At 38.1% G+C, this 24,319-nt stretch overlaps 1 protein-coding gene across 3 annotated transcripts in view; it reads right to left on the bottom strand.

Annotated features, from left to right (window-relative positions):
• Positions 1–1,009: 1,009 nt before the first annotated feature.
• NELL1 (neural EGFL like 1) overlaps positions 1,010–24,319 on the bottom strand; it is a 609,773-nt gene continuing 586,463 nt past the window's right edge. For all 3 annotated transcript variants that reach the window (XM_081938833.1, XM_081938832.1, XM_081938834.1), the window contains 5 exons: positions 19,536–19,729; positions 9,053–9,229; positions 6,508–6,732; positions 1,913–4,117; positions 1,010–1,769 (listed from right to left, as the gene is read on the bottom strand). In XM_081938833.1, coding sequence (XP_081794959.1) covers positions 4,067–4,117; positions 6,508–6,732; positions 9,053–9,229; positions 19,536–19,729 — 647 coding nt within the window. In that variant the 3' untranslated portion in view covers positions 1,010–1,769; positions 1,913–4,066. The remainder of the gene's footprint in view (positions 1,770–1,912; positions 4,118–6,507; positions 6,733–9,052; positions 9,230–19,535; positions 19,730–24,319) is intronic.

The raw sequence follows: 24,319 nt of genomic DNA, 5'->3' as shown, positions 1-24,319 counted from the left end.
TCGTTTTGAGCGCTCCGAAGACTTCAGGGACCGTCTGGAGGCTTCCCTGAAGCCTCCGCTGGGCATCCGGGCGGTTGGGGAGGCTGTTTTCGCCCTCCCCAGGCTCCTATAAAGCTTCTGGAGCCTGGGGAGGGCGAAAAAAGCATGTAAAATGGGGGGAGCACCTGTAGTGCATGCATGCGCACTGGGGGGGGGCACATTGCATTATGGGTGTGGCACACCCGCACATGACCCCCCTACGCTCCCCCCACTTATGGCACGTGAGCCAAAAAAGGTTCGCCATCGCTGCCCTAGACCTTTCATAATATTAAGTAATATCTCTTTAGCAGTGATTCTTAAACCTATTTGGAGCCAGATGCTGCCTATCCTTTCTTCCTTATTGGTATCCAAGTGAAAGCATCTTCAGTAAAGACGAAAAAAGGAATGATGGCACCCAAGATTGTGCAAAGTTCCAACTGGAAAAAAAGTCATGGAATTTTTGTGTACATGATAACTGGAGTGAGATTGTTGTCACTCAGAAAGACTAATCACAACCACAATGGAGTAATGGTGGGTGGATTTGCTGAGATGGGTGAACGGAGTTCTTTGATCAAAGATGAGACAATACCTAAGTTTATTACTGACTGGAAACTATTCTTTGCATGAAAAGAGAAGAAATAGACCAATGAAATATAGTTTTGGAGTTTAGAGAGATTAAATTATAGAAAGAAAAGAGTTGTAACCATAGAGTATGAAGCAAATTTAAGTAGAAGTTATTGAACTTATAACTGCCATAAAGAAAATCGGAAGTTACTTCTTTGCATCTTTTCTTATCTTTTTCTTTTTTTCCTCTTTTTTTGCATTTATAGCTTTTGCTTTCATTTCTCATTTACCTTATTTTCCTTGATATTGTTCTGAATTCATTTTAAATTATCTTTTAAAAACTTAGTAAAAGTTATACAAAAAATATTGTGCAAATTTCTATCTCTTTTTTATTGATATGCATGACACATGTTAAAAGGTGGGTGGGACTGCAATTGCACAGTTGTTGCTGCCATCTTCATTTTTTCAAGCTCCTCCCCTCTGTCCCATCCCAGCAGACCACTCTGTCATACTGACCACTCTTTCAGTTTTTTTTTTATGAGTCAGGTTTTTTTCCCCCTTGGTTTCAAACATTATGCACTTCTGTGCAGGATCTCGTTCTGAATAGTCCCCCAAGTTTTATCAAAGATAATAAAAGATAATGAAGCAGAATAAAGACCACAAATGCTTTGAAAACACAGTGACTCAAGACAGGGGCAATAGTGCCAGCAAGCCACCTTCTTTCTGCTTTATAGGAATGTCAGGATGCAACAAAGGACTTTTCCCAAAAGGCAGAGAGGTGTGAATTTAATACAGTATGTGTGTCGAAAACAAGGAAAATTAGCTAGAAGGAAAGATTGTAAACAATTTACAGATGTTATGCCTTGCCTGATTTCTTTGCCCTGCCCGATATGCAACTGAAACCTAGGAGTTGCCTGCTCCAGCCTTAACCGTAGATGTATGTGAGAAAGATATGTTTGCATGTGTGAATGTGTGTCAGAAAGGCCAGACTCCACATTCCTCAAAAAGGTCAGGATGATGACAAAAAATTAAATTCATATGAATAAAATTCCCGAATAAAATGAATTGCCTGAAAAGTAAGGCACTGATTCATAAAATCAATTGCTTCCCTTATTTGCAAATACAAACTATTCTCTTTTATACATGGATACTGACACCAGATACAGTTAAAACACCATAAAAGTTCTCTTGTTCTAGGACAGTGTTTCTCAAACTTGGCGACTTTAAGTCCTGTGGACTTCAACTCCCAGAATCCCCCAGCCAGCATAGCTGGCTGGGGAATTCTGGGAGTTGAAGTCCACAGGACTTAAAGTCGCCAAGTTTGAGAAACACTGTTCTAGGAGAAACCATGAAAAACCAAACCAAATGAACAGAATGAAGAAGGGTTAGGTCCAACTGGAAAGGGAAGGAAAAAACAAAATCTCTCTCTCTCTTTCTCCCAGTGTGTCTGTGTGTGTGTGTGTGTGTGTGTGTGTGTGTGTGTGTGTGTTGCGGGAGGAAAACAATTCCTACCAGGTATGAATGCTTAAGATTTTTAAATATTCTTCTGTCTTTATGAAATTCTACAGATGCTAACCGCTGTTCAAGGGAAAGGAGGCAAAAGCATCTTCTCTGAAGGGGCTTCGTGTATTGCAAGAGGGTGCCAGTCTCTGCCGTCTCATGTTGAACCTGAGGTTCTAGAAAAATAAGGAGAAAAAGAGATGCTGCATCTGTGGACTTCGTTCCCTCAATGAGTCAGAAGGAAGAAGCTTTCAACCCTTTTCCAGACTCTGTTCTAGCCACTTATTTGCATCATTTACAGTAAATGCCTCCACCTCTTGCCTGCCTGGTCACTTTCAACCATGGCTGCATCCCTTTGCTAAAGTAAGGCAATCTTCCATTTCAAAGGTAATCTTTGTGGAGAGTGGAACCTTTGTCTTCCTTTCACTTATATCCAGTGATTATTATTTTTTTAGATGTGCCATATTGCATCATTTATAGATTTGAAGATCTGGTGCAGCATTTCTTGTGGCTGTGCATCTGAATGTAGGAGATTTCACTTTTCAGTTCCCATACAGTCATACATTGTACCATATATGCTATGCGGAAGGAGGAGAATTGTGCATGGAAACCAGTTGAATATCAGCAGCTTTCAGTTCTAGGCTGAGACAGGACTTGCATTAGTAATATCAAAGCCTTGCCTAGCAAAATCACAGCAGTTACCTCTCCTTCAAGCTTAACCTTTACACACAGTTCAAATGTTTAATTACCATTTTGGCCCAAGCTTATGATTTTAAGTAGCATTTTACAGGCAAGTAACTTAATACATTACATTTGGGTGAGTGTCAGAAGAGGGATAATAGAGCCAAAGGGGCAATGTATTACACTGAAAGAAAATTGGAACCGGGAGGCTACTACTCTGCCTAATATGATCTACTGAAATTATAGTTAACTACTGTGACATTTATATATTTTTTACAACTTGTAACATGGAAATGAAGAACTTGTTCATTACGTTTGCGATTGAGAATGGTAGATGTCATTACACCAAAGCAACTAATCAGGAGAGAGATTATAAACTCAAATACATTGGTGTAAACAATATGAAAAAAAATCACTTTTCACGTACCATCTTGTAAATGTAAAGCCCTTTGATTGCTTTATTAAATGCTACACAACCCTGTAGGAATTCCACCTACATTCAATATTTATTGTTTGATTTGTTAAACTACAACATTTTGCTAAACTTAACGTGGCCTGGTGTTCTCACGAAGCTCATGATCTCTGCTGATGAAAACAATATAATGCTCTATTTCTTCTTCCACTCTGAGATTTTGCTGCTAGTTCATTTGTCTGCAAAAGAAAGTGCTTTTTGCCACTTCATTAAACTTTTGACATTATTCCTTCTTATTTATTTATTTTCATAAAGATAGGCTGGGATTCGATTATTTTCAGCCTGTAGAAGTTCAATGTACCTTGGAATGTTTTACAATGTTTGACAGCTATGAAATATAAGTACTGTGCAATTTGACTGTACATACATACATATTTTCATAAATACATCTGACAGGGACCTCCAAACTAAATAGCCAATAATAGGAGACAAAACCACAGGCAGCCATATTTTGTAGAACTTTGATCTAAACCTAAAATAAAACAGGAAATTCCATGGTGATCGTTCTACAAAATTAAACAAATCAATACACTGCATTTTACTGATGGAATAATTTTAATGCATTTGCAAATGATTTGACAAAAAAGGGTGTAATTTACAACACTCAAAACTTTTAACGACCATTGATTTATATGCATTTTACTGTAAAAGTAGAGAGAAGCCTAGCGAGTGTCGTGATAGGTCCAAGGGCAACTCCCAAATATCTTCCTCTGAGACTTTGATCATTGTCTGTTGTACAAAACTTCCACCTCTTACTTACACTGCATTTGTTTGGAAAGTGGAAAATTGCATCAGTTTTCCTCACAAAAAGGATTGTCCCAGTTTAATACTTCAGTTATTGCGAAGACATTCTAAATCCACCGAGCAACAGACATTTCCATTCTGTGTAGGATGGGAAGGAAAAGATCAAAAGGAGGAATTAATACTAGTAATACAAGTGAAGAAAATAAATCTTCTCATATGGACACTAACAACCTGAATCTTTAGCATGAACATTTGTAAATCTATTTCTAATGTAAGAAAGATCAAACAAGCATTTTCACTTTTCTGTTAAGATTTTTGTTTCATTCATTCATGAAGGAAGAATGTTGTAAATTTGTCCTTTCTCTACACATATAAGAAATCATATGACCAAATCCTCTTACACAAAGAACATTGCTAAGTTTCTATTTACCTGTGTTACTATCTGCAAGAAAAAAAGAATGGGGCATGTATAATAGGATGTCAATCTGGAAAAGATATACAAAAGCATCTATGTGTTACCCCATCTTCTATATGAGGAATGGTACAACATTGGTACTCTGATTTAGATAAATGGAAATAAGGGGAACTGGCAAAATACTTTAAAAGTATAGGTGTTATGAGGCAAGAGGTTACCTGAACATTTTTTTTTCAGTAGAGTGGTGATAGAATATAGCTAAGTATTTTTTTAAAATGAAACAGATCAAAGGAAGGCCTTCTTCACATAACATTCAATGGACATCTGGAATTTGTTATCCCATGATATAATGAAAGCAACTCACTTTGATTGGTTTAAAAGGAAATCAGACATATGAAGTACAAGCATTATGTTATAAAAACGAAATGCAATTTATTCTGTTCCTGCATGTCTTCCCATAAGGTTAGCTTTCGATGAATTCAGTATAGTTCTTGTGTTCTTATTTCGATGGCAAATTGGCAACAATAAAGGTGCTATGCTGTTTCAGTTAACATACTATCAGGATGGATGCATTATTTTTATGCTCAAGAAGTCAGATAAAATGTACTTTATCAAAACACATGAATATTTTTCAGAAACATTCTTTCTTCTATGATTCTCTATTGAAATTAATTTAGCTTGCACATCCAAGCCTTACAACCTTTTAAAAGACTACAAGTTATATAAGACATTATTAAAAAGTGTATGGGTATTTTTTAGTCTTTGTTTTTGCAAGGTTTTCCTCCACTATAGAAATAGAAAATAGAGCTGAGTCCAGTCTTGTGGATGTATAATGAACATGGGCACAGTCCTTTGGATACACAATGAATGGCATCTGCCACCTAATTCTGAATAAAACTAGATTGTTGTGGTGGACATTTCTATCATTGGCAGGATTCTGAAACTCCTTAATATCAAAAGAATGGAGTAAAGTGAAGGGGAAGTAAGACATCAAGTATTTATTCAATAATGTTTTCACTGTTTTCTTGGCTTTTGTTCCCTATTAGATAATTTATTTTTAAATAAATAGAAATATTGGCAACCAGCTCAGTGAATTAAGAAGATCTTTAAAATACTTTTTTGTTTTGTTAACTCCTCAGGGTGCCGTCGGCCAGACAGTGTCAGCTGGTGACCCCCAGGGGGAGAGCCTTCTCTGTGGGAGCACCTTCCCTCTGGAATGAGCTGCCCCCGGAGCTTCGCATAATCCCTGACCTCCGGTCCTTCCAACACGCCCTAAAAAGTTGGCTTTTCCAGCAAGCCGGCCTGGCCTGTTAATTTTAACTCATTTTTAAATGTATGGCTCCATAAATTTGATTTGTTTTTTTGGATATATATTTAATTTCTTTTTAACTTTTGGGATGTGTGTTTTTTAATGTTGCACGCCGCCCTGAGTCCTTTGGGAGAAGGGCAGCATATAAATCCAATAAAAACAAACAAACAAACTCAATGCATTCTGCTTTTTATGATTAATCCTTTATCAATGATACACTGAGTACTAATTGTACAATTTTCACGATTTCTCTGTACACTTACTGACATTAATGTCTTAATATCCATTTATTTTTAATGATTAATTTTAAAAATTGGGGGAAGGGTCAACAAAACCATCTCCTCATTAATTTGGAAATATCACTGGAAAGCCATATCTTCCCTGATCTTTGTTCTTCACGAGTCACCATTTTTAGAGAAAAAAGAGAAGGTTCTTCCATTTGCCAATTTAATATAAATAAATGGCATCCACAACTTGGATTCACTAAAAGTTCAGTTTATGTGCATATGTTACAGTATATGTGACTAAAATGCATACCTATAATAAATGTCACTATCCTGTATGCATAATCTAAAAACTCTGCAAGGTATAAGAATACTAATTTAAAGTTATAAAGAACAATTGAATAGTTCTGGTTCAGCCTCCCAGGATAATAAGCACAAAATAGGCTTTGCATAATTTTATTATGGTATACTCATTGTACCGCACCACATTTTTGCTCTTTGAAATTAAAGTTCTTTTAAAAAGAAAACCCTGTCTCATATACACTCTATGCTGCAGCACGTTTTACCACTATATAAATACCTTGCATTTGCAGGTTGTACAAGGCGATCCAAGCATTGTCCATACTGAGCCACTTAATCGTGTTATTCCATAGTCATCTAGACAGGTTTTTTGGATGTCATATATACCATTATCAGCCAAACAAGGGTCACTGACACAATGAGGGCAACATTCTCCTTCTGACATTGTTGTGTAATCACAGTTCAGGGCGGGACACGCAAGTGGCCAACAATCCACTTCACCTTCCTAGGAAAAGCAAAATAGATCCATCAACATACAAATTAGCACTCATGAAAGGCAGGAAACATCAAAAACAACTTTTTCTGCAATCAAATTATTAATGTTATAATCAAATAATTAACACAAAATTATTTAGACTGCATTTTGTCCTGGACAAAATTGGATTGTTTTGAATTGGATAGATACCATTAGCTATACAATAATGAAATGACACTTTGTTCATAGATTTGGATTCTTGAATCAAAATATATTTTGTGTAAATGTGATAAGATTGCTCATGCAATGTTGGACTTCAGATTGTATTAAAGATATCAGTATGTATGTTTGTATGTATGTATGTATGTATGTATGCATGCTGGTCTTGTTGTATTCGGGTCTTTTCCTGTGTAAGATTGTAAGTAAATGTAAGTAAAAAAAAAAAATAATCTTACACAGGAAAAGACCCGAATACAACAAGACCAGCATACCTACACCCATGAAAATCTACGAATATATATATATATATATATATATATATATATATATATATATATATATATATATATATATATATATGTGTGTGTGTGTGTGTGTGTGTGTGTGTGTGTGTGTGTGTGTGTGTGTGTGTGTGTGTGTGTGTGTGTGTGTGTGTGTGTGTGTGTGTGTGTGTGTGTGTTGTATTTGTGCTGATAAATAAACACACACACACACATACATACATATATATATGGAATTGCATCACTGAATGAATTCTAACTCAGTTATGACTGTAAAGTATGTTTAAAATGTGCTAGTGTAGAGTAGAGTAGAGTATAATAGAATAGAATTCTTTATTGGCCAAGTGCGATTGGACACACAAGGAATTTGTCTTTGGTGCATAAACTCCTAGTATAAAGTCTGCTGAATGCTATTAATTAACAGGGTTATTTTTTATATAATAAATGTGTCTGTGCATATGTGTCTATCTATATGTGTGTGCGCGCACACACACACACATACATACAGTACATATCCTATTTAATTTGGCAAACCAAATGATATAGTGTAGAATTTGGGTGGGTGTGGCCATGGTGGGCATGGCCAGGAGGTGTGACATACAGCACTTGGCTGTCTGCATCCCACGCTTCCACCATGCCCAATTTTAGGCCTAGAAGGCCTCCCTGCAGCCTCCTGGGAGCAGAAAACAAGCTGCGGAGGGGAACACCGTACCGCCACACCCCATTTTGGGCCTAGTAGGCTCCCTGCACTTACTTGGGAGCCAAACTGGGGCACATGGAGACTCCTGGAAGGGGTGGGGCAGGAAGGTGTGGGGCCAGCCAGCAATTTAACAACTAGTTTGCCCGAACCTAGTTGGCTGAATCCCACCACTGATTTAGTGAATAATCCCTTCCAACTGTAACATTATAAGATTTTAGGATAAGGAATATTGTCATTTCTTTAAAGAAGCAGTAATTACATTGTAGAGATTAATAGTTATTATGTACTCTGTGTTTTACTCAGTCTCAGAACTTTCCAAACAATTTTGAAAAAGTGCACTATCAAATATCTTCACATAAGGAAATGAGCACATTATACTCCCTGCTATTATAATGTACTATGTGAGGAATTTGTTCTATTTGGAGTCCCTATATGAAAAATTCTGGTTTCTATTATAAGCGACAAAATGTTACATTAATTATATTTTTCATTTAAATCATTTGCAGAATGCTGTATCATTTAGGAACAGCATTATCCTCACTCTGTCGACCTAGTATGGAAAGTTTTTGCTACTCCTTGGAATCCCTTAGGAGTACTGAGTAGTTATTTTAAACAAGCCCTTGATCAATCAAGAGCCAAGAACAAAGAAACTGGTATAAGACTCTGAGTGTATTAAATAGCTGCAATTGTCCTGGTTTGATTGGGATAAGGAATTGTGTGGCATTCAAATAAGAAATATTCTGCTGAGATTTGTTACCACTTGGTTTAGCATTACATCAGATGGAAATCTGATTTTTCAGAATATTACTGAAGGTCCATTTTTTTTCTGTTGAGAGACATGATTAAATCTGCAATCCTTATATTCATTTGCCTAAGAGCATGCTCCATTGAACTCAATAAATAATTACTTTAAGCTAGTATGTGTATGTTTGTACTGCAATAGATTTAATTTTGACGGAGACATGCTCTTTTGTATTAAATCTCTCGGCAACAGCTATCTGAATAGGCTAGATGCTAGAAAAAATACATAGCAATGTGGTGTCAAAAAAGAACAGGCTTGTTCATAATGAACATTCTGAACTCTAGAATATGGTTTATCGTGAGAAACTCTAAGGCTCTTTAAACTTTTTTTCCCCTTTTACTTCCATACCAGACAGCGGCATTGTTGACAACTATATGTCCAATTGTCACCACTTCGGTACAGCTTATGGCCATTCTGATCTAAACATTGACTGGTCACTCTGGTATCACATTCTGGGCAACAAAAGAAGTCAACGCTGAGATTTTCACAATCACAAGCTGTCCTTCGACAGAAGATCTTGCCATCCTGTTAAAAAAATGAAGAAGCAATAAAAGCAAATGCCACTAAATAAAAGGTTATAAATGAGTATACTCATTGCGACAAGTTTGACAATGAGTTAGTGAGTCATATTTAGATGTTGCATTTATACTGCCATTTATTTAATGTGTGTCTTACTGAGATTCTTAATTAACACATCCATTAATGAAATGTTTGTTTTGGACATCTGAAAGGGCAGCCGAACTTAGTTCAAGGAATTACACAACACAATTAAACTGAAATCCAGCATCTACCATGAAAAAGAAATAGATGAAATATTTTGCCCTCTGAATGTGCTGACTTCAACCATCCTTGTTTCTAGTTTTCTTTAACACTGAAACAAAATATAGCCATTCTGATTATCCTGCAAGCTGCATTTATGCTGTTGTTTTGTGGTTGGTGATTGCTTCTTTCAGTTTTTTCTTCAGCTAAGCCAATAAAGCAGCAGGGACTAGTCATCATCTGCAACTATTGGTTGCAGGTGATGACTAGTAAGACTAGGTAAGCCTGAAGTGGAGAGTTGAGAGATAAGGGTAAGGAAGTATTTAAACATATGGCCAAAGAAAAGAAAACTAAATACTCTGCCAGGTCTCTGTGGAGATTCTCAATCATCCAGGTCATGGTTATTCCAAAGTGCTTTTTTAGGAGGCAACTGCAGTTTCTTATTGTCAAGAAAATCCAGTTGCCTCCTGAAAAAGCACCTTTGGGACAACCAAGACCTGAATGATTGAGAATCTCTACAAAATTTTATCTATGCAATTTAGGGTGATTGGTGTGGGAATATGAACGGATTTCCAGAAAAATTGCAGACTACAGGAACCATTAGCATTACTCAGGCAACCTTGAAGACACAGATAAACTTCCAGGTGGCCTCAATGTCCCTCTAAAATTTGCAAATGACCAGTCGTCTGAAAGGAATATAAATCCTTCTATTCGCTCTAACATCCAGTCGGAGCTGAAGAGGTTTCTTAGATGAGAAGCAAAATATCTTCAAAGAAAAAACAAGGAAGTCCAGTTGCCTCCTGAAAAAGCATCTTTGGAACTGATCAGACTCATTTATTTTTATTATACTGTATATGTAACAATGTGAAATCACAGCTGCCAGTTTTTTTAAACTGGGGTACTCTCAGAGCTGTGGATTATATGTGTACTGTGCGTTCCAGAGGGTTTTTTTTTATCCAGTAGCTGCACTTATGTGCAAGCAAAAAAAAAAATCATCAAAGAACACTACTGTTATCAATTACAACCCTCCACCAAAAACAATCTACTGTATGGTGTTGCTTGGTCTTGCTATGTAGGCAGAATAATGGTGCCTATAGAAAAACTGATTGAAATTTCAAAACATCAGAAAAAGGGTTATATGAATGTAAGGAAGCATAATCTGTACTTGCCTGGCTGGGTTTTTCATCTCCAAGTAAGAAGAGGTTCTACTTGAAAGGACTATTAATGAGATGTCTTGTTAATGATTTGACTGAGCAAGTGATTTCTAAACTAAATTATTCTCCACTGGTGAGACATGTGCATTATCCCCATTGTATCTTACATATTACTGATTAATTTTCAGAATGCTTTCTTTTTATTAAAAAAAAAATCACACTTTTACAAATTATCTGCCCTGCCATGTGATCTACTCTTGTGGCACTGAGGTGAAAAATTATCTGTAATTGTATTACATGGACGCCTGTAATTTCATTCACAGCTGCTTTTGTATCTCCCATGTGGTCTTGAAGACCTTATTTCATCAGGCCAAATGAAAGTTGGTTAGGATATGAGTAACAAAGAAAGGCCCCCTGAGCCAGAAAAAGATGCAAGGCACATAGGATGTAACAGGACCCTAGAATCCAGAAAGATCCCCAATTTACATACCTGTTCTATTTGGGGCAGTGCCACCCTATCCAAAATTAGGTGAGTGGCAGGTCATTTAACCTGCCACTGCCCAAATCATTCAGCTTTGTTAGGGCTAAATCTAAGCATGTTTCTCCCCAACCAGAACCTTTCAGCATCTAAGCACTGTGGCAGGACTTCCACCTCATCACCTGGCCAAATGTCAAGATGTGGAATTGCATATTATTGACATGTAGAAGAAATGTGACCCTGTGGTGACAAATGATCTTGGCCATAGCAGAAGGCTTGAACCGGAGTGTTTTATCAACTGTAATATTTTATCAAATATAAAATAATTCAAATTGGGGAAAAAAAACTCCTGAGTCTTTGAAAGAAATGCATACTTTTTTTTCAAATCTCCACAAACATTTATCTTTGTACTACTAAGGGAAGAAAAGAACATTGCAATTTAAAACAAAGTTAATGATATAAAGTGATAAAAAAAATCAAACATATTAAATGTATTGTGCAAACGAGTTAATGTACTTTTTTATATTTGGAATGCTATATACCAGAGAACAAAAGTATATAAATATATCTTGAATAAAAGTCAATTTTTAAAACAACATTTTATACCTTGTTACTATGAATATACATATCAATTTTATTGTATTTTACATTATGGAGAGAGAGAGAAAGAGGGAGGGAGGGAGGGAGGGAGAGAGAGAGAGAGAGAGGGAGAGGGAGAGAGATTTTACTTTGAGTGTCAAATATATATTTATAAAATAACCTTATCAATTGCGAAATAATCTAAGATGTGCATAAACTGAAAGGAACAGAAGGACGACAGAATAACCACTATTAGTATAAATCCAACTTAAGTATGTAGTTAAATAAGGCATATTCAATTGCACCAAGGGGAATAAAGTCCAAAGAAAATGCACATTTTTCCCTAAAAGCATGACACATTTCAAATTTATGAAGTTTAGTTAAAGCAAAAGGTAATTGGGAGTTCATCTAACTGTACAATTTTTTCCATTTAAAAAAAATTAAGATGAGAAATCTCTGAATGTAAAAGACAGCCAAAAATTAATATGTAGCAGGTCCAGCTATAAAATAACTTTGCACTGTAGAAAATAGAAATTTTCAGCAAATAAAGAGAAAAATGCATTTAGAGGAACAGTGGGTGGGGAAAAAATAAGATTTCAATTTGAAGCCTTTTATCTGCAGTCTCCCTTCATGGTGAAGAAGATTGCTAGGAGGACAATAACTGGTTTATATAACCAAGAATACAGAGACAATTGAAGCATATAAGGAGACTTCACCAATTATGTAAAATATCTTATCTGAAGTTTAATTATTGGTTTCTTTCAAAAACATGGGAAATCTGGGACAAAGTAGGTAAGCTTGTCCACAAGGTAATGTGTCCTTTCCTTACACCGGCTTTCTAGTTCTCTATTTTATGCTAAATAAGGAATTTAATGGAACATATGCATTTTTTTCTAACAGTGTAAATATGCCTAAAACATGTTTGTTATTTTTTGAGATTCCATGCACTCTGATTCTGACCTGTTTAAAAAAAGAATAAATAGGAGGCTATAAATGGGAAGATTTCAAGTATAATTCAATGGGGCGTCACTTATCCATAAAGAAAGGTATATTTCAAGTATAATAACATACTCTTGGAAGCAAGAGTTGGGTCTGGAAAAAATGTGTGTTTTGTTGTGTTCCTGTTTCTTAACATTAATATTTCATTATTCAGAACATAAAGCATCTGAAATGTCCATAAAGGGCAACATGTTGAACTAGACTGAACCACGCTATGGAGAATTGGCCTGCCTCTATTTCAGCGATGGCGAACCTTTTTTGGCTCGTGTGCCACAAGTGGGGGAGCGCAGGGGGGGTTGTGTGCGGGCATGCTGCACCCATAATGCAATGTGCGATACCCCCCCCCCAGTGTGCATGTGCCCACTACAGGCACAACACCCCATTTTTGCATGCTTTTTTCACCCTCCCCAGGCTCCAGAGGCTTTATAGCAGCATGAGGAGGGTGAATACAGCCTTCCCCGCCCCCCGGAAGCCCTCCGGAGGCTTCATTGACCTTCAGGAGGCTTCCCTGAAGCCTCCGGAGCAGTTAAAACGACCCTCCGAGCAAACCAGAACTCACTTCCGGTTTGCTCGGAGGGTGGTTTTGAGCGCTCCGAAAGCTTCAGGCACCTTCAGGACGCTTCCCTGAAGCCTCCGGAGCAGTCAAAATGAATCTCCGAGCAAACCGGAAGTCCATTCCCGAACTTCCAGTTTGCCCATAGGGCTAGTTTTTTGCACTCCAGAGGCTTCAGGGAAGCTCATGAAGCCTCCGGAGGGCGGGGGAGGCTCTTTTTGCCCTCCCCAGGCTCCTATAAAGCCTCTGGAGCCTGGGGAGGGCGAAAAATGGCTTTAAAAAGGGGTGAACTCAGCTGGCCACCTTTGGCACGCGTGCCATAGGTTCGCCATCACTGCTCTATTTAAAACTTTCATCTACTCATTTTCTCTCATCAATTATTTTTAAATACAGAAAATTAGTGCTAAAAGCTAGACTTTCTGCATTTAGCCCATGAAAACAACTATAACAAATAGTCTTAAAGAGAAGTCTTGCTACATCTAATTATCATGATGATGATGATCATCATCATCTTCATTTCATATGGTTTGAAGGATGCTCTTTGAGAGTGTAAAATAAATCTGCCTCAGGTTATCAAAGGTAGCAAATGTTATTAGCAGTTAATTAATTACGATGTTAGAGTTTTAATGTTTAGTAAATATTTTGCCTTCATGAATAGGAACAAATACTTTTTGTTTATTAATTAATTAAATCTAAGCTGACTCAAACTGAATAGTTATAGGATTGTATAGCTGCAATAATCTCTTGTCCTTCACTTTTCTAGAAAAGCTATTTTTCATGCATCTCAATTTTAGGCCATTGGATAACATCGAAAAGGGATTGGCTATCTTTTTCTACATACCCACAGCTGTAATAGTCAATTAGAGTTTTCACAGAATTTTTCATGAGCTGGGATCTCGTTCCTTGAACATTTTATTAGATTTTATTCTATGTGAAAGGCAGAGGACTCCACTTTAATCATTTTGCAGCAGGAAAAAATACATAATTTACTGGAATTATTTCATAAAATGTAATACTCTTGATTCAATTATCGTGTTTCCCTGAAAATAAGACAGGATCCTATTTTTTTTGACCCCCAAAATAAGCACTTGGCCTTATTTTTGGGGAAGTCCTATTATTTTTGAGGTGCCTCATGGCCACAGCTGTGTTGCAATATTTTGGGGAAGAGCTTATTTTAGTGCATACACTCAAAAGCCCGATTGGACTTATTATCCAGGGAGGTCTTATTTTTGAGAAAACATGGTAATAACTTCATATTTTTAATATTTTTTATTTTTGAATAAACACAAACAGACAAAACACAAAACAAAAACAAAAAAGCCCCATCTTCCATTACAAATTGTAGAAACTGTGTCGATTGGTTACCAAAAACTTCCGTGCATCCCTTCCATAGTCATCATCTACAATTCATATCAAATCATATATTTTAAATCAAATATATTTATATATATTACTATCATCATACATCAACCTTCATTTGACTATAATTGTTTTTATGTCCTTTTATATAAAATATTCCAGATTTAAAGCAAAACCACATAATGGCATTCCATTAGCTCTTCCCAATATCATCCAGTAACATTACATCTTTATAACATGTTCCAAATAAAAAAATGGTTATATTTAATAACAGAGTTTCTAAATCTACTTTTGTAGTTACCATTTGCAATTTATATCAAATTTCTTCTTATCAAACCAATACATATATATGCATTATTATCATTATCAATCATTTATTTAACTATACCCATTATCACTTCATTTTATACATAATGCTCTAAATTTAACTAAATTTGACTTATTTTTAATTATAAGCTTTCATTACATCAACCTGTGTCTTTCCAGTAATAGTGCAGTCTTATGTCTCTTGCCATTTGTGGCATTGATATTCTGGTTTTTTTCTTTAGTAAGTTTTGTACAGACTTCTCTTCGCAACTTATTACTTATTGCATATCTTGTATAAGCTCAAAACTCTCCATCTGCTTCTTCGATCAGTTTATCTTTGGTTATCACTAGTGCTTCTGACAAGATTTCTCTCCTTAGTTCCATCCATTTTTCTCTCTTTTCTTCGTCTATACTTTGAGATCTGGGATAGAGCTCCAGTCCATCTATCTCCCCTTTCCATATTCCACTCTTTCCATTTCCAACCACGCTCAATTCACTGTCAGTATCAACAATTTTCTTGTCTCTTTGTTTATTTTTCCTTCAGTTTTTAGAACTCTGACCTCCACTTTCTTCATTTGATGAACATCCTCAATTTTTCCATCAAATTTTACTGTTCTACGATCTATGTTCTCCAATCTCTTCTCAATTTTTTCTGTTACTTCTAATATTATTATTTATTTATTTATTTATTTTATTAAATTTGTTAGCCGCTCCCTCTCCACAAAGGGACTCGGGGCGGCGTACGATAAATAAAACACATATTATAAAAATAATTTTTGAATTTCAAACATAATCTTTTGCAATGTTAAGGTTTGTTTTTAAGTTTGCACCATTCTTCCAACTTGTAAACACTGCCACTCTGGCATTCAAAACTTTTTTATTAAATTTAAAGCAAGTTCCATGAGAAGAAAGGCTGTCTTCAGCCTAATCTTTTTGCATTGCCCAAAGGCTTTAAACCTTAACCTTCAAAAAGAAAAAAGAATCCCAAGAAATTTCCAAATGTGTTTGGAAAAGGCTTTGTTTTCACTCCACTCCAGCTGCCAATAAAGCTCCCGAAGAGCACCTGTATAAAACAACCCATGATCTTCTCACTATCACTCTCTGTAAACAAGCTGAAGAACCTTGAAATGCAAAGTCAAATGATCAAAGAGAAAAAAGAAAAGACAATATTTCCAAGCCTTCCAAGCCTCCAGCCTCCAAGTGGCAGTGTTACTTCCTTTCTTTCTGTTATTACAGCCCTCTTTGTATTCCTTTTATATCTTCTTTATATTCTCGGCTTAAAGAAAACAAAATTCTTAAATGGAGCAAAAAAAATCCATCCAATCCAGCATTATAAAAATAAGGAAAAAGATTTTAATCCAAAGGTATAAAAAAAAGAATATAAAAAGTAGAAGAAGAAAAACTAACCCATTCAATTTAAAGAATAGGAAACATTTTAAAGTTCCATCCGTAAAAGAAAATTTTAAAAAAGGATAACACACTGTCAATTTGTAGCTTAATTTTGCCGCTTACCCTCTTCTGGTTTCATATTTAATTTAGCTTGATTTTTTTTTTGGGGGGGGGGTTCTCTCTTTTATAATAATAAGATTTCCTCACCAGATGGACACCCTTTCTCTTTCCATTTTCGTCCTGTTCCAGAGCTGTCCAATTTCAGCAGCTTTAATGGCTGCGCTTCTGTCGCCGGCAAAAAGAGATTCTCCTAGATCAGCGGTTCTCAAATAGTGGGGCGCGCCCCCCCTGGGGGGGCGCGAGGCTCCGTAAAGGGGGGCGCAAAGGCTCCCTTTCCATCTGGGTGCAACGGCGGCGAAGGCGTGGGCGAGGCATAATATATCCTGCCTGGAAGTGGCAGCACTTCGGACTGTGGATTTTCATTGGAGCCGCGGGCTGGAGCTGTGCAAGAAGCCTGCTCGGGCGGGGGTGGGAGGGAGGGAAGCATGGGACCGCCCGTCTTCGCCACCGCGTAGCTCGCCTCCCCACCAGCAGCTCCACCGCCAGCATTCCGTCTGGAAGCGGAAGCGCAACAGCCGCTGTTGGGGAAGGGACAAAGGGGCGGCGGTCGCCCGATCTTGCCACCCCCACCCCTTCGCCCCTGGTAACGGCGACTGTTGTGCTGCTGCTTCCAGCTGGGATGCTGGAGGAGCTGCTGGCAGGGAGGGAGGGAAGAAGGGGAGGAGGGAGTTGTGCCGGGCGCCGGTGCTGCATCCAGGCAGGAGCTGCTCCCCCAGCCCACCCCGACACACACACACCGGCTGCTTCCCCCCCGCGCCCACAAGCCGCAGAAACGTCAGAGCTGCGAGTGCGAGCGCGCGCCCCCCCCAGATGTTGCGCCCGGTGCGGCCGCCCCCCCCTGCACCCCCCACGCTACGCCACTGGGCAGAAGGGAGGTGGAAGGAAGGAAAGAAAAGCAGACACGCCGGAGGGAAAGAGGAAAGAAGGCAAGCAGGCAGGAAGGAGGCAGAAGGAAGGAGGGAAGAATGGAACTGGAAGGGAGGCAGGGAAGGAGGGAGGGAGAAAGGAAGGATAGGAGGATAGGGAAAGAGGAAAGAAGGCAAGCAGGCAGGAAGGAGGCAGAAGGAAGGAGGGAAGAATGGAACTGGAAGGGAGGCAGGGAAGGAGGGAGGGAGAAAGGAAGGATAGGAGGATAGGGAAAGAGGAAAGAAGGCAAGCAGGCAGGAAGGAGGCAGAAGGAAGGAGGGAAGAATGGAACTGGAAGGGAGGCAGGGAAGGAGGGAGGGAGAAAGGAAGGATAGGAGGATAGGGAAAGAGGAAAGAAGGCAAGCAGGCAGGAAGGAGGCAGAAGGAAGGAGGGAAGAATGGAACTGGAAGGGAGGCAGGGAAGGAGGGAGGGAGAAAGGAAGGATAGGAGGATAGGGAAAGAGGAAAGAAGGCAAGCAGGCAGGAAGGAGGCAGAAGGAAGGAGGCAAGAATGGAACTGGAAGGGAGGCAGGGAAGGAGGGAGGGAGAAAGGAAGGATAGGAGGATAGGGAAAGAGGAAAGAAGGCAAGCAGGCAGGAAGGAGGCAGAAGGAAGGAGGGAAGAATGGAACTGGAAGGGAGGCAGGGAAGGAGGGAGGGAGAAAGGGAGGATAGGGAAAGAGGAAAGAAGGCAGGCAGGCAGAAGGGAGGGAGGTGCAAGGAAGGAAGAAAGCATAGATAAGCAGGAGGGAAAGAAGGCAGGCAGGGGGAAAGAGGAAGGAGGGAACTGGAAGGGAGGCAGGAAGGAAGGGAAGGAGGAAGGGAGGGTGGAAGGAAGGATAGACAAGTAAGAGGGAAAGAGGAAAGAAAGCATGTGACTACGGTGGGAGACGAGGAAAGACCGGTGTGCTATGTTATGCAGAGGTGTATTTATAACAATTTTATAGACAAATGATACTATTTACAGTCGCGGGGGGGGGGGGGCGCGAAATGTTTTCTTCTTCCTAGGCGGGGCATGACAGAAAATAATTGAGAAGCACTGTCCTAGATCAATCAGGGACTTTGCATGTCCCTGAGATCAGCAGGACGTATTCTTCCCTGTCACCATCTCTTCGGGACAGTTTAGATCCAAAAGGACCGTCCAGCAGCAAAAGTATAACTGCGATCTTGGAGCTCCAAGATCACACGTCATGTCATCACAATGTCAGCTCCTAACTCGGTAATAACTTCATAATTTAAAGTGCTGTAATTAGTGTAGTTTGGTAGTTACTTTATAATTCTCAAATGCACCAAATTGCAAGAAAAACATGTATTGTATTTTTCAGAGTATAAGACGCACCTTTTTCCCTCAAAAAAGTGGCTGAAAATCTGGGTGCCTCTTATACACTGAATAGAGCATTGTTGGCCACCTGAAACCCCACACCTTCACCAAAATGGTCATGCATAGCCTCTAGGAAGCTTTTAGAGAGCTCCTGGGGGCTGAAGGGGGCAGAAATGAGCAAAAAATGGCCTGTTTTTTGCTCAACTTTATGTCCCCCCAGCCCCCACGAGCACTCTATAAGCTTCCTAAAGGCTATCCATGCCATTTTTAAAACAAAAATGGGCCATTTTTTGCTCATTTTGGCCTCCCTCACCACCCAGGAGCACTCTGCAAGCTCCCTAAAGGCTATTCATGCCTTTTTTGGGGGGGAAATGGGCCCGTTTTCATGAAAAACAGGCCATTTTTTGGAGGTTTGCAGAGTGCTCTTTTTTCCCTCTTCAAAACCTTGCTGCGTCTTATACTCTGGTGCATTTTATACTCTGAAAAATATGGGTATGTAATCTCAACAAATTGCTATTGAGTTAGAAACAGTGTGGCCTATTCAAGATAGTATTATTGACATAAACATTTTGAGATACATATTCACAGACTTCATGAACTGAGGAAAATTGGTTTGTGACTTGGGTGGTTTGAAAAATACATATAAGTAAGTAAATAAGTAAGTAAGTAAGTAAGTAAGCAAGCAAGCAAACAAGCAAACAAACAAACAAACAAACAAACAAACAAATAACCCAGATCTAACATATTCCCTTTGCAAATATATTGAGGAAGCTACAGATGATTTATTGAATTCTGGATCAGTATATTTTATGTTGTATGAAATCAGTCTCTGTATTTCATAAAAGTTTCTTAAGGACACGATGTGAATCCAGAAAATCATAACCTATTTAAAATTCCATAGGAACTTACCTTACAGGAGCAAACAGAACATCTGTCTTTCTTCAATGTCCATACTTGGCCATTCCTTTTCAGGCCTCCTTCATGAGGGCAATCACCTGTACAGGAAGGTCCAGATGGACAGAGGCAATCAAATCCCCCTGCCAAGTTTACGCAGGCGGAATCATTCCAACAAGTGTGAGTCTTTAAGGCACATTCATCAATATCTGCAGAAGAGAGAAACATTATTAGACAAACCTGAAAAATGCTCCTTCCCCTGGGAAAGTCAAACAGTTATTGGAAATATTGTAGAATTAAAATTCATATCATTTGAAGGTATACTTTTTCTCCAGCCATCTTAATGTGAGAAAAAATAGATATTCCTCAAGTCAAATTGTAACAGAATAAAGAAATTGCATTACTATAATAGAAATAATACTAATAAAAATCTAATGACACAGTACTCATGAATGCTTAAACATTGATGTGACTACCAGAGTAACTATTCGTTGAAATCTAAAATACATAAATAAATAAATTATAACTAAAATAAAATTTATTTTATTTAATTGATTCACTGTATCATATTCTCTCAAGGAGAACAAGAACAAAAAAACATTGTTTTAACTCCTTGCTAATCATAATCATAACATTTTCACATATTAGAAAAAAGGAAAATAAAGAAATCAGGAATGATTTGTAATTTTAAAAAATAATGAAATCGGTTTCTTTCCTTCTGGTGTAAAAATTGCGATGCATTTTGATTATGTTATTCTTTCACTCATAGGCATTCTTCTCTTAAGAGCTTCCTTTCTTCATTATTTCAGGGAATGGAAATTTATATACACAAACCTGTACGGGCCTACTGTTCACACAACCACACTATTCATGTAAACAATGACTGTATTTATTTCTGCTTGCTGAAATGTGTACTGAATTGTTCATGTAGAAAATTTAAAAAAATGTCTTTTGCAGGCAAACTGTCTATTTTAAGGGCAAAAGGAGCATATATTCTAAACTTACAAAATTCCACAGCTCAGATTATTTCTAATGCCTTCTTAGCACTCTTATTTAAGTGATACAGGCAAAGTGGTGTAGATCCAATCAGACAACATTAGTGAAGTAGCACTTATGTACACTTCAGACAAGAGCGACTCACTATCAACATTGTGCAACAGAAGCCTTATTTACAAATTTCAGACTGTGAATATTGACAGCTGATGTTATTGTTCTAGGAAATTATAAAGTATGAAGTAGAACCAATATAGTTCTCTTCTCACAGAAGAGATCAGACAAATCTTCCAACAAAAGCAATACAAACCAATCTCAATAGTCTCACATTTTCTTTTCTAGGTAGGGTGACATGAAAAGTAGCAAAGTCATAGGAAGATATTTTACTTACAGGTGCCTAGAAGACAGATTCTTAATTGAGATCAAGAATGTTAAGTGGAAATTGTAGAAGAAAAAAGTCTCCCAAAGATAGGATTTCACAGGATTGCTTTACAACAGTGATCGCCAACCTTTCTGACTTGGATAGAAACTGGACTTGCTGGACAAGTGGAGGAAGTAGAGGTGGTGGGGAAGGGGATGGTTTTGTGTGCACACACCACTTTCACAAATGCAGAGTCGTGCACATGTATGCGCTCACCAACAAACTTCCGCAATGCAGTTCCAAAAGTGCTGTGGCTGGCACTGGGTGGCAGACTGGGAATTGTGGACCCCTGCATTACAAAACTGCCTCCCAATTTCATGTACTTTTAATCTCTGTCATAATCAATGTATATCCTTAAATCTGCATTTATGAATTTAAACTAAGCAAGCAAATGAAAATGATTCTTTCTCTTTCTCTAAGAGAGATGGCAACTCTAATTAAGAGTTCCAATTATAGATATATAAGCAGTATATATAAGCACTATACATTTGTTACAGTGTAGGAAGCTCATCCAGAGCTTGGAAGATGATTCTATCCCATCTACGTTTTTCTGGAATTAACCCAGTACAACCCTATGCCTACCTCAAGAGACAATAGAGAAACAAGATCTTTGTTTCTTCATAATCTGGCATAGGAAAAGAACCAGATACTTTTTGTTATTTTGTGTTTTTCAGAAAATAAACTAATAAAATAGTTCCCAAACATTATAAGCCCTTTAAAAACAGTCTTTTGATTGATAATCATACTAAATTTCAGACAAATTCATTAGGTGCATCGTGTAAATACAAATCTTTTTCTTAAGGAATGATGAAATTCATTCTTGAGAGTTTATTGCTAGGAACTGAGGCAATATAAGAAATCATCATGACTTGCTGAACTTACAGAATGGACCTACAATTATTTGGATTCTAATAATGGGACAAAATATTGAAACTGTGACTGTGACAACAGCTTCTCCTATTGCTTCCCCTATTGTGAATCCCCAAGATGGGAATAGGATATCTAGAGGAATAAGGGTGATAAATCTTTACATTCCAGCCTGTTTAAGCCAGTCACACAATGACCAGCTTCATCTTTATGGCAGTTACTAAATTCTTCCTTCTGAAAAGGCTTCTTGGCCCCCCACCCCCCAATGTAACGATGCAGAAATAAAGTCAAATAATAAATAACCTGCCCTTGACCTGGAAGAATTAGGACATTATTGTACTAATTATTTGTGGCTAAAGCAGTAATAAAGAAAGAACCTTAGCAATTCTAGGTACATCTGAGGGTATCAATTATTTGAATCGATTCACTTGAGTTTTCAAGATGGAATACATTTCCAGAAAACTTTGGTCAGGTTGATGAGTCACTTTTGCCACAAATTGGCTATAAGGAAGGAAGCCCTACTAGTTCTGGACTACTGGTATTTTGTGATGGTCCACAATCTCCCAGGAAAGTTGCACAAGGGCGCTCCTGTTTGAAACTATTAACCCGGGATGTGTAATAAAAGCCAATTATTTTATCATTTCTTACGTATTTTATGCTGACCGACTTTCAGCTACTCTGGGCAGGTTACAATTATTAAAAACATTTAAAAACAAAGAACAAAACAAAACCAGCACAAGACAAAGGAACAATAATGGTAAGAAACCAACCCTGGAGGGGAACAAAAAGGAAGAAAGGGGCGTTAGTCATTCTCACTGGGTGAAGAGCCAGATTTTTAGTTTCCTTGAAAAGGATAGTAGGGTGACGGTCCATTTGGACTGGGGAGAGCAATCGCTGCAGAGGCCAGGCATTGCTACACAGAAGGTGCACTACAGGGGCCTGATAGGTGGCATTGTTTAATCAATGGAACCCAGAGTGCACCAATCCTGCCAGATAGAACCAGACAGGCAGATACTATGGAAGACAGATCATCCTTCAAGTAACCAGGCCCTAAGCCAGGTAGGGCTTTATAGGTACCAATAAGCACAGATTATCAGAGCTGGAAGGTACCTTGTAGGTCCAATCCCCCACCTAAGCAGGAGACCCTATGCCATTTCTGACAGATGTCAGTCCAGTTTCTTCTCAAAAGCATCCAGTGATGAAGCTTCCACAACTTCCAAAGGCAAGCTGTTCCATTTGGTTAATTGTTCCCACTGTCAGAAAATTTATCCTTATTTCCAGGTTGAATCTCTCCATGTTCAGTTTCCATCCATAATTCCTTGTCTGGCCGTCAGATGCTTTGGAAAATAGTTGACCCCTTCCTCTCTGTGGCAGCTCCTCAAATATTGGAAGACTGCTATTCTGGTCCTTCTCTTCACTTGAATTGCACTTTGAAGCAAACCAGCAAGCAATCCAATTATATGGACACACCTAATCATGTTTCTCATTGCCCATGTCATTGCATTCTGGACCAGCTGAAATATTTCCTCATGGGAATGGAGGGCTAATCATATCAGTGAGATGTTATCAGTATGTCGATAAAGCCTTGTTTTTCAGCACCTTGCCACCTAACTCCAAAGAAGCAGTCAATTACATTGGCCATTGCTGAAGTTTGAGAAGGCATTGGATATGAATAAGTAAAGTGAAATTAAATCCAGATTAGACAAAGATGCTGGTAGTTAATAGAATGACATTCCACTGGTCTCTCTACTTGAGATTAGACTTTTTAGTCACTGGATTTAATATTATTGTTCCTTTCCCATTTCATTCTCTCTGTATTGTGATCAGGGTCAAATTATTAATGGCAGATGAACTCAAGGGCTCTGACCTTGAAAAATTGAATTATCTCTTTGCAAGATGTGTTTCCAACTATCAGCAAGCAAGCTGCTAATTTTGCTCAGCTGTACGTTCTTAGTTGTAGCTTTATTTTGTTGTAACCTTTTTATATCTAATATTTCTATTACTTTATTTTATCGTTTCATTGTTTTCTTGTTATATGATTCTGTTTTATAGCATTCCTATATAATGATTTGTAGCTGCAACAATACATTTGCTTCCTTGCTTAGTCTCCTACTCATGGTGTTTGGAATAAATGACAAGTTCTGTCCAATATAGGCCCTTTTCCAGCATACCAGAGAAACAGCCTGGAAACAGTGTTAGTTCAGACCTGGCATTTTTACCATTTTATGAATAAATAAATTATCCATTATCCAGGCTGCGCTCAGTTTTGATGGACATCTGAGTGCATAATCAATATGAGCCATGCACTATAGGGCACAGAGATACATGATTAAAATGCATAAATATATTAAGACTGGACCTTTCTCTTCTGATATAGATGCTATTCTACCCATATATTTACATGGTTTCTCTATTTCGCCTGCTAGAGCAGGGGCTATGTTTACTTTCTTTTGATTTGTGGCTTGAAAAAAAATATTTAGGGAGATTCATTGGAAGTGATGCAAACAGATTGATTCAA

Source organism: Natrix helvetica (genome assembly GCF_964273705.1).
Source record: "Natrix helvetica genome assembly, chromosome: 1".
NCBI lineage: Eukaryota > Metazoa > Chordata > Lepidosauria > Squamata > Natricidae > Natrix > Natrix helvetica.
Note: the sequence above shows the minus strand (reverse complement) of the source record. Positions and strands in the feature narration are given on the sequence as shown.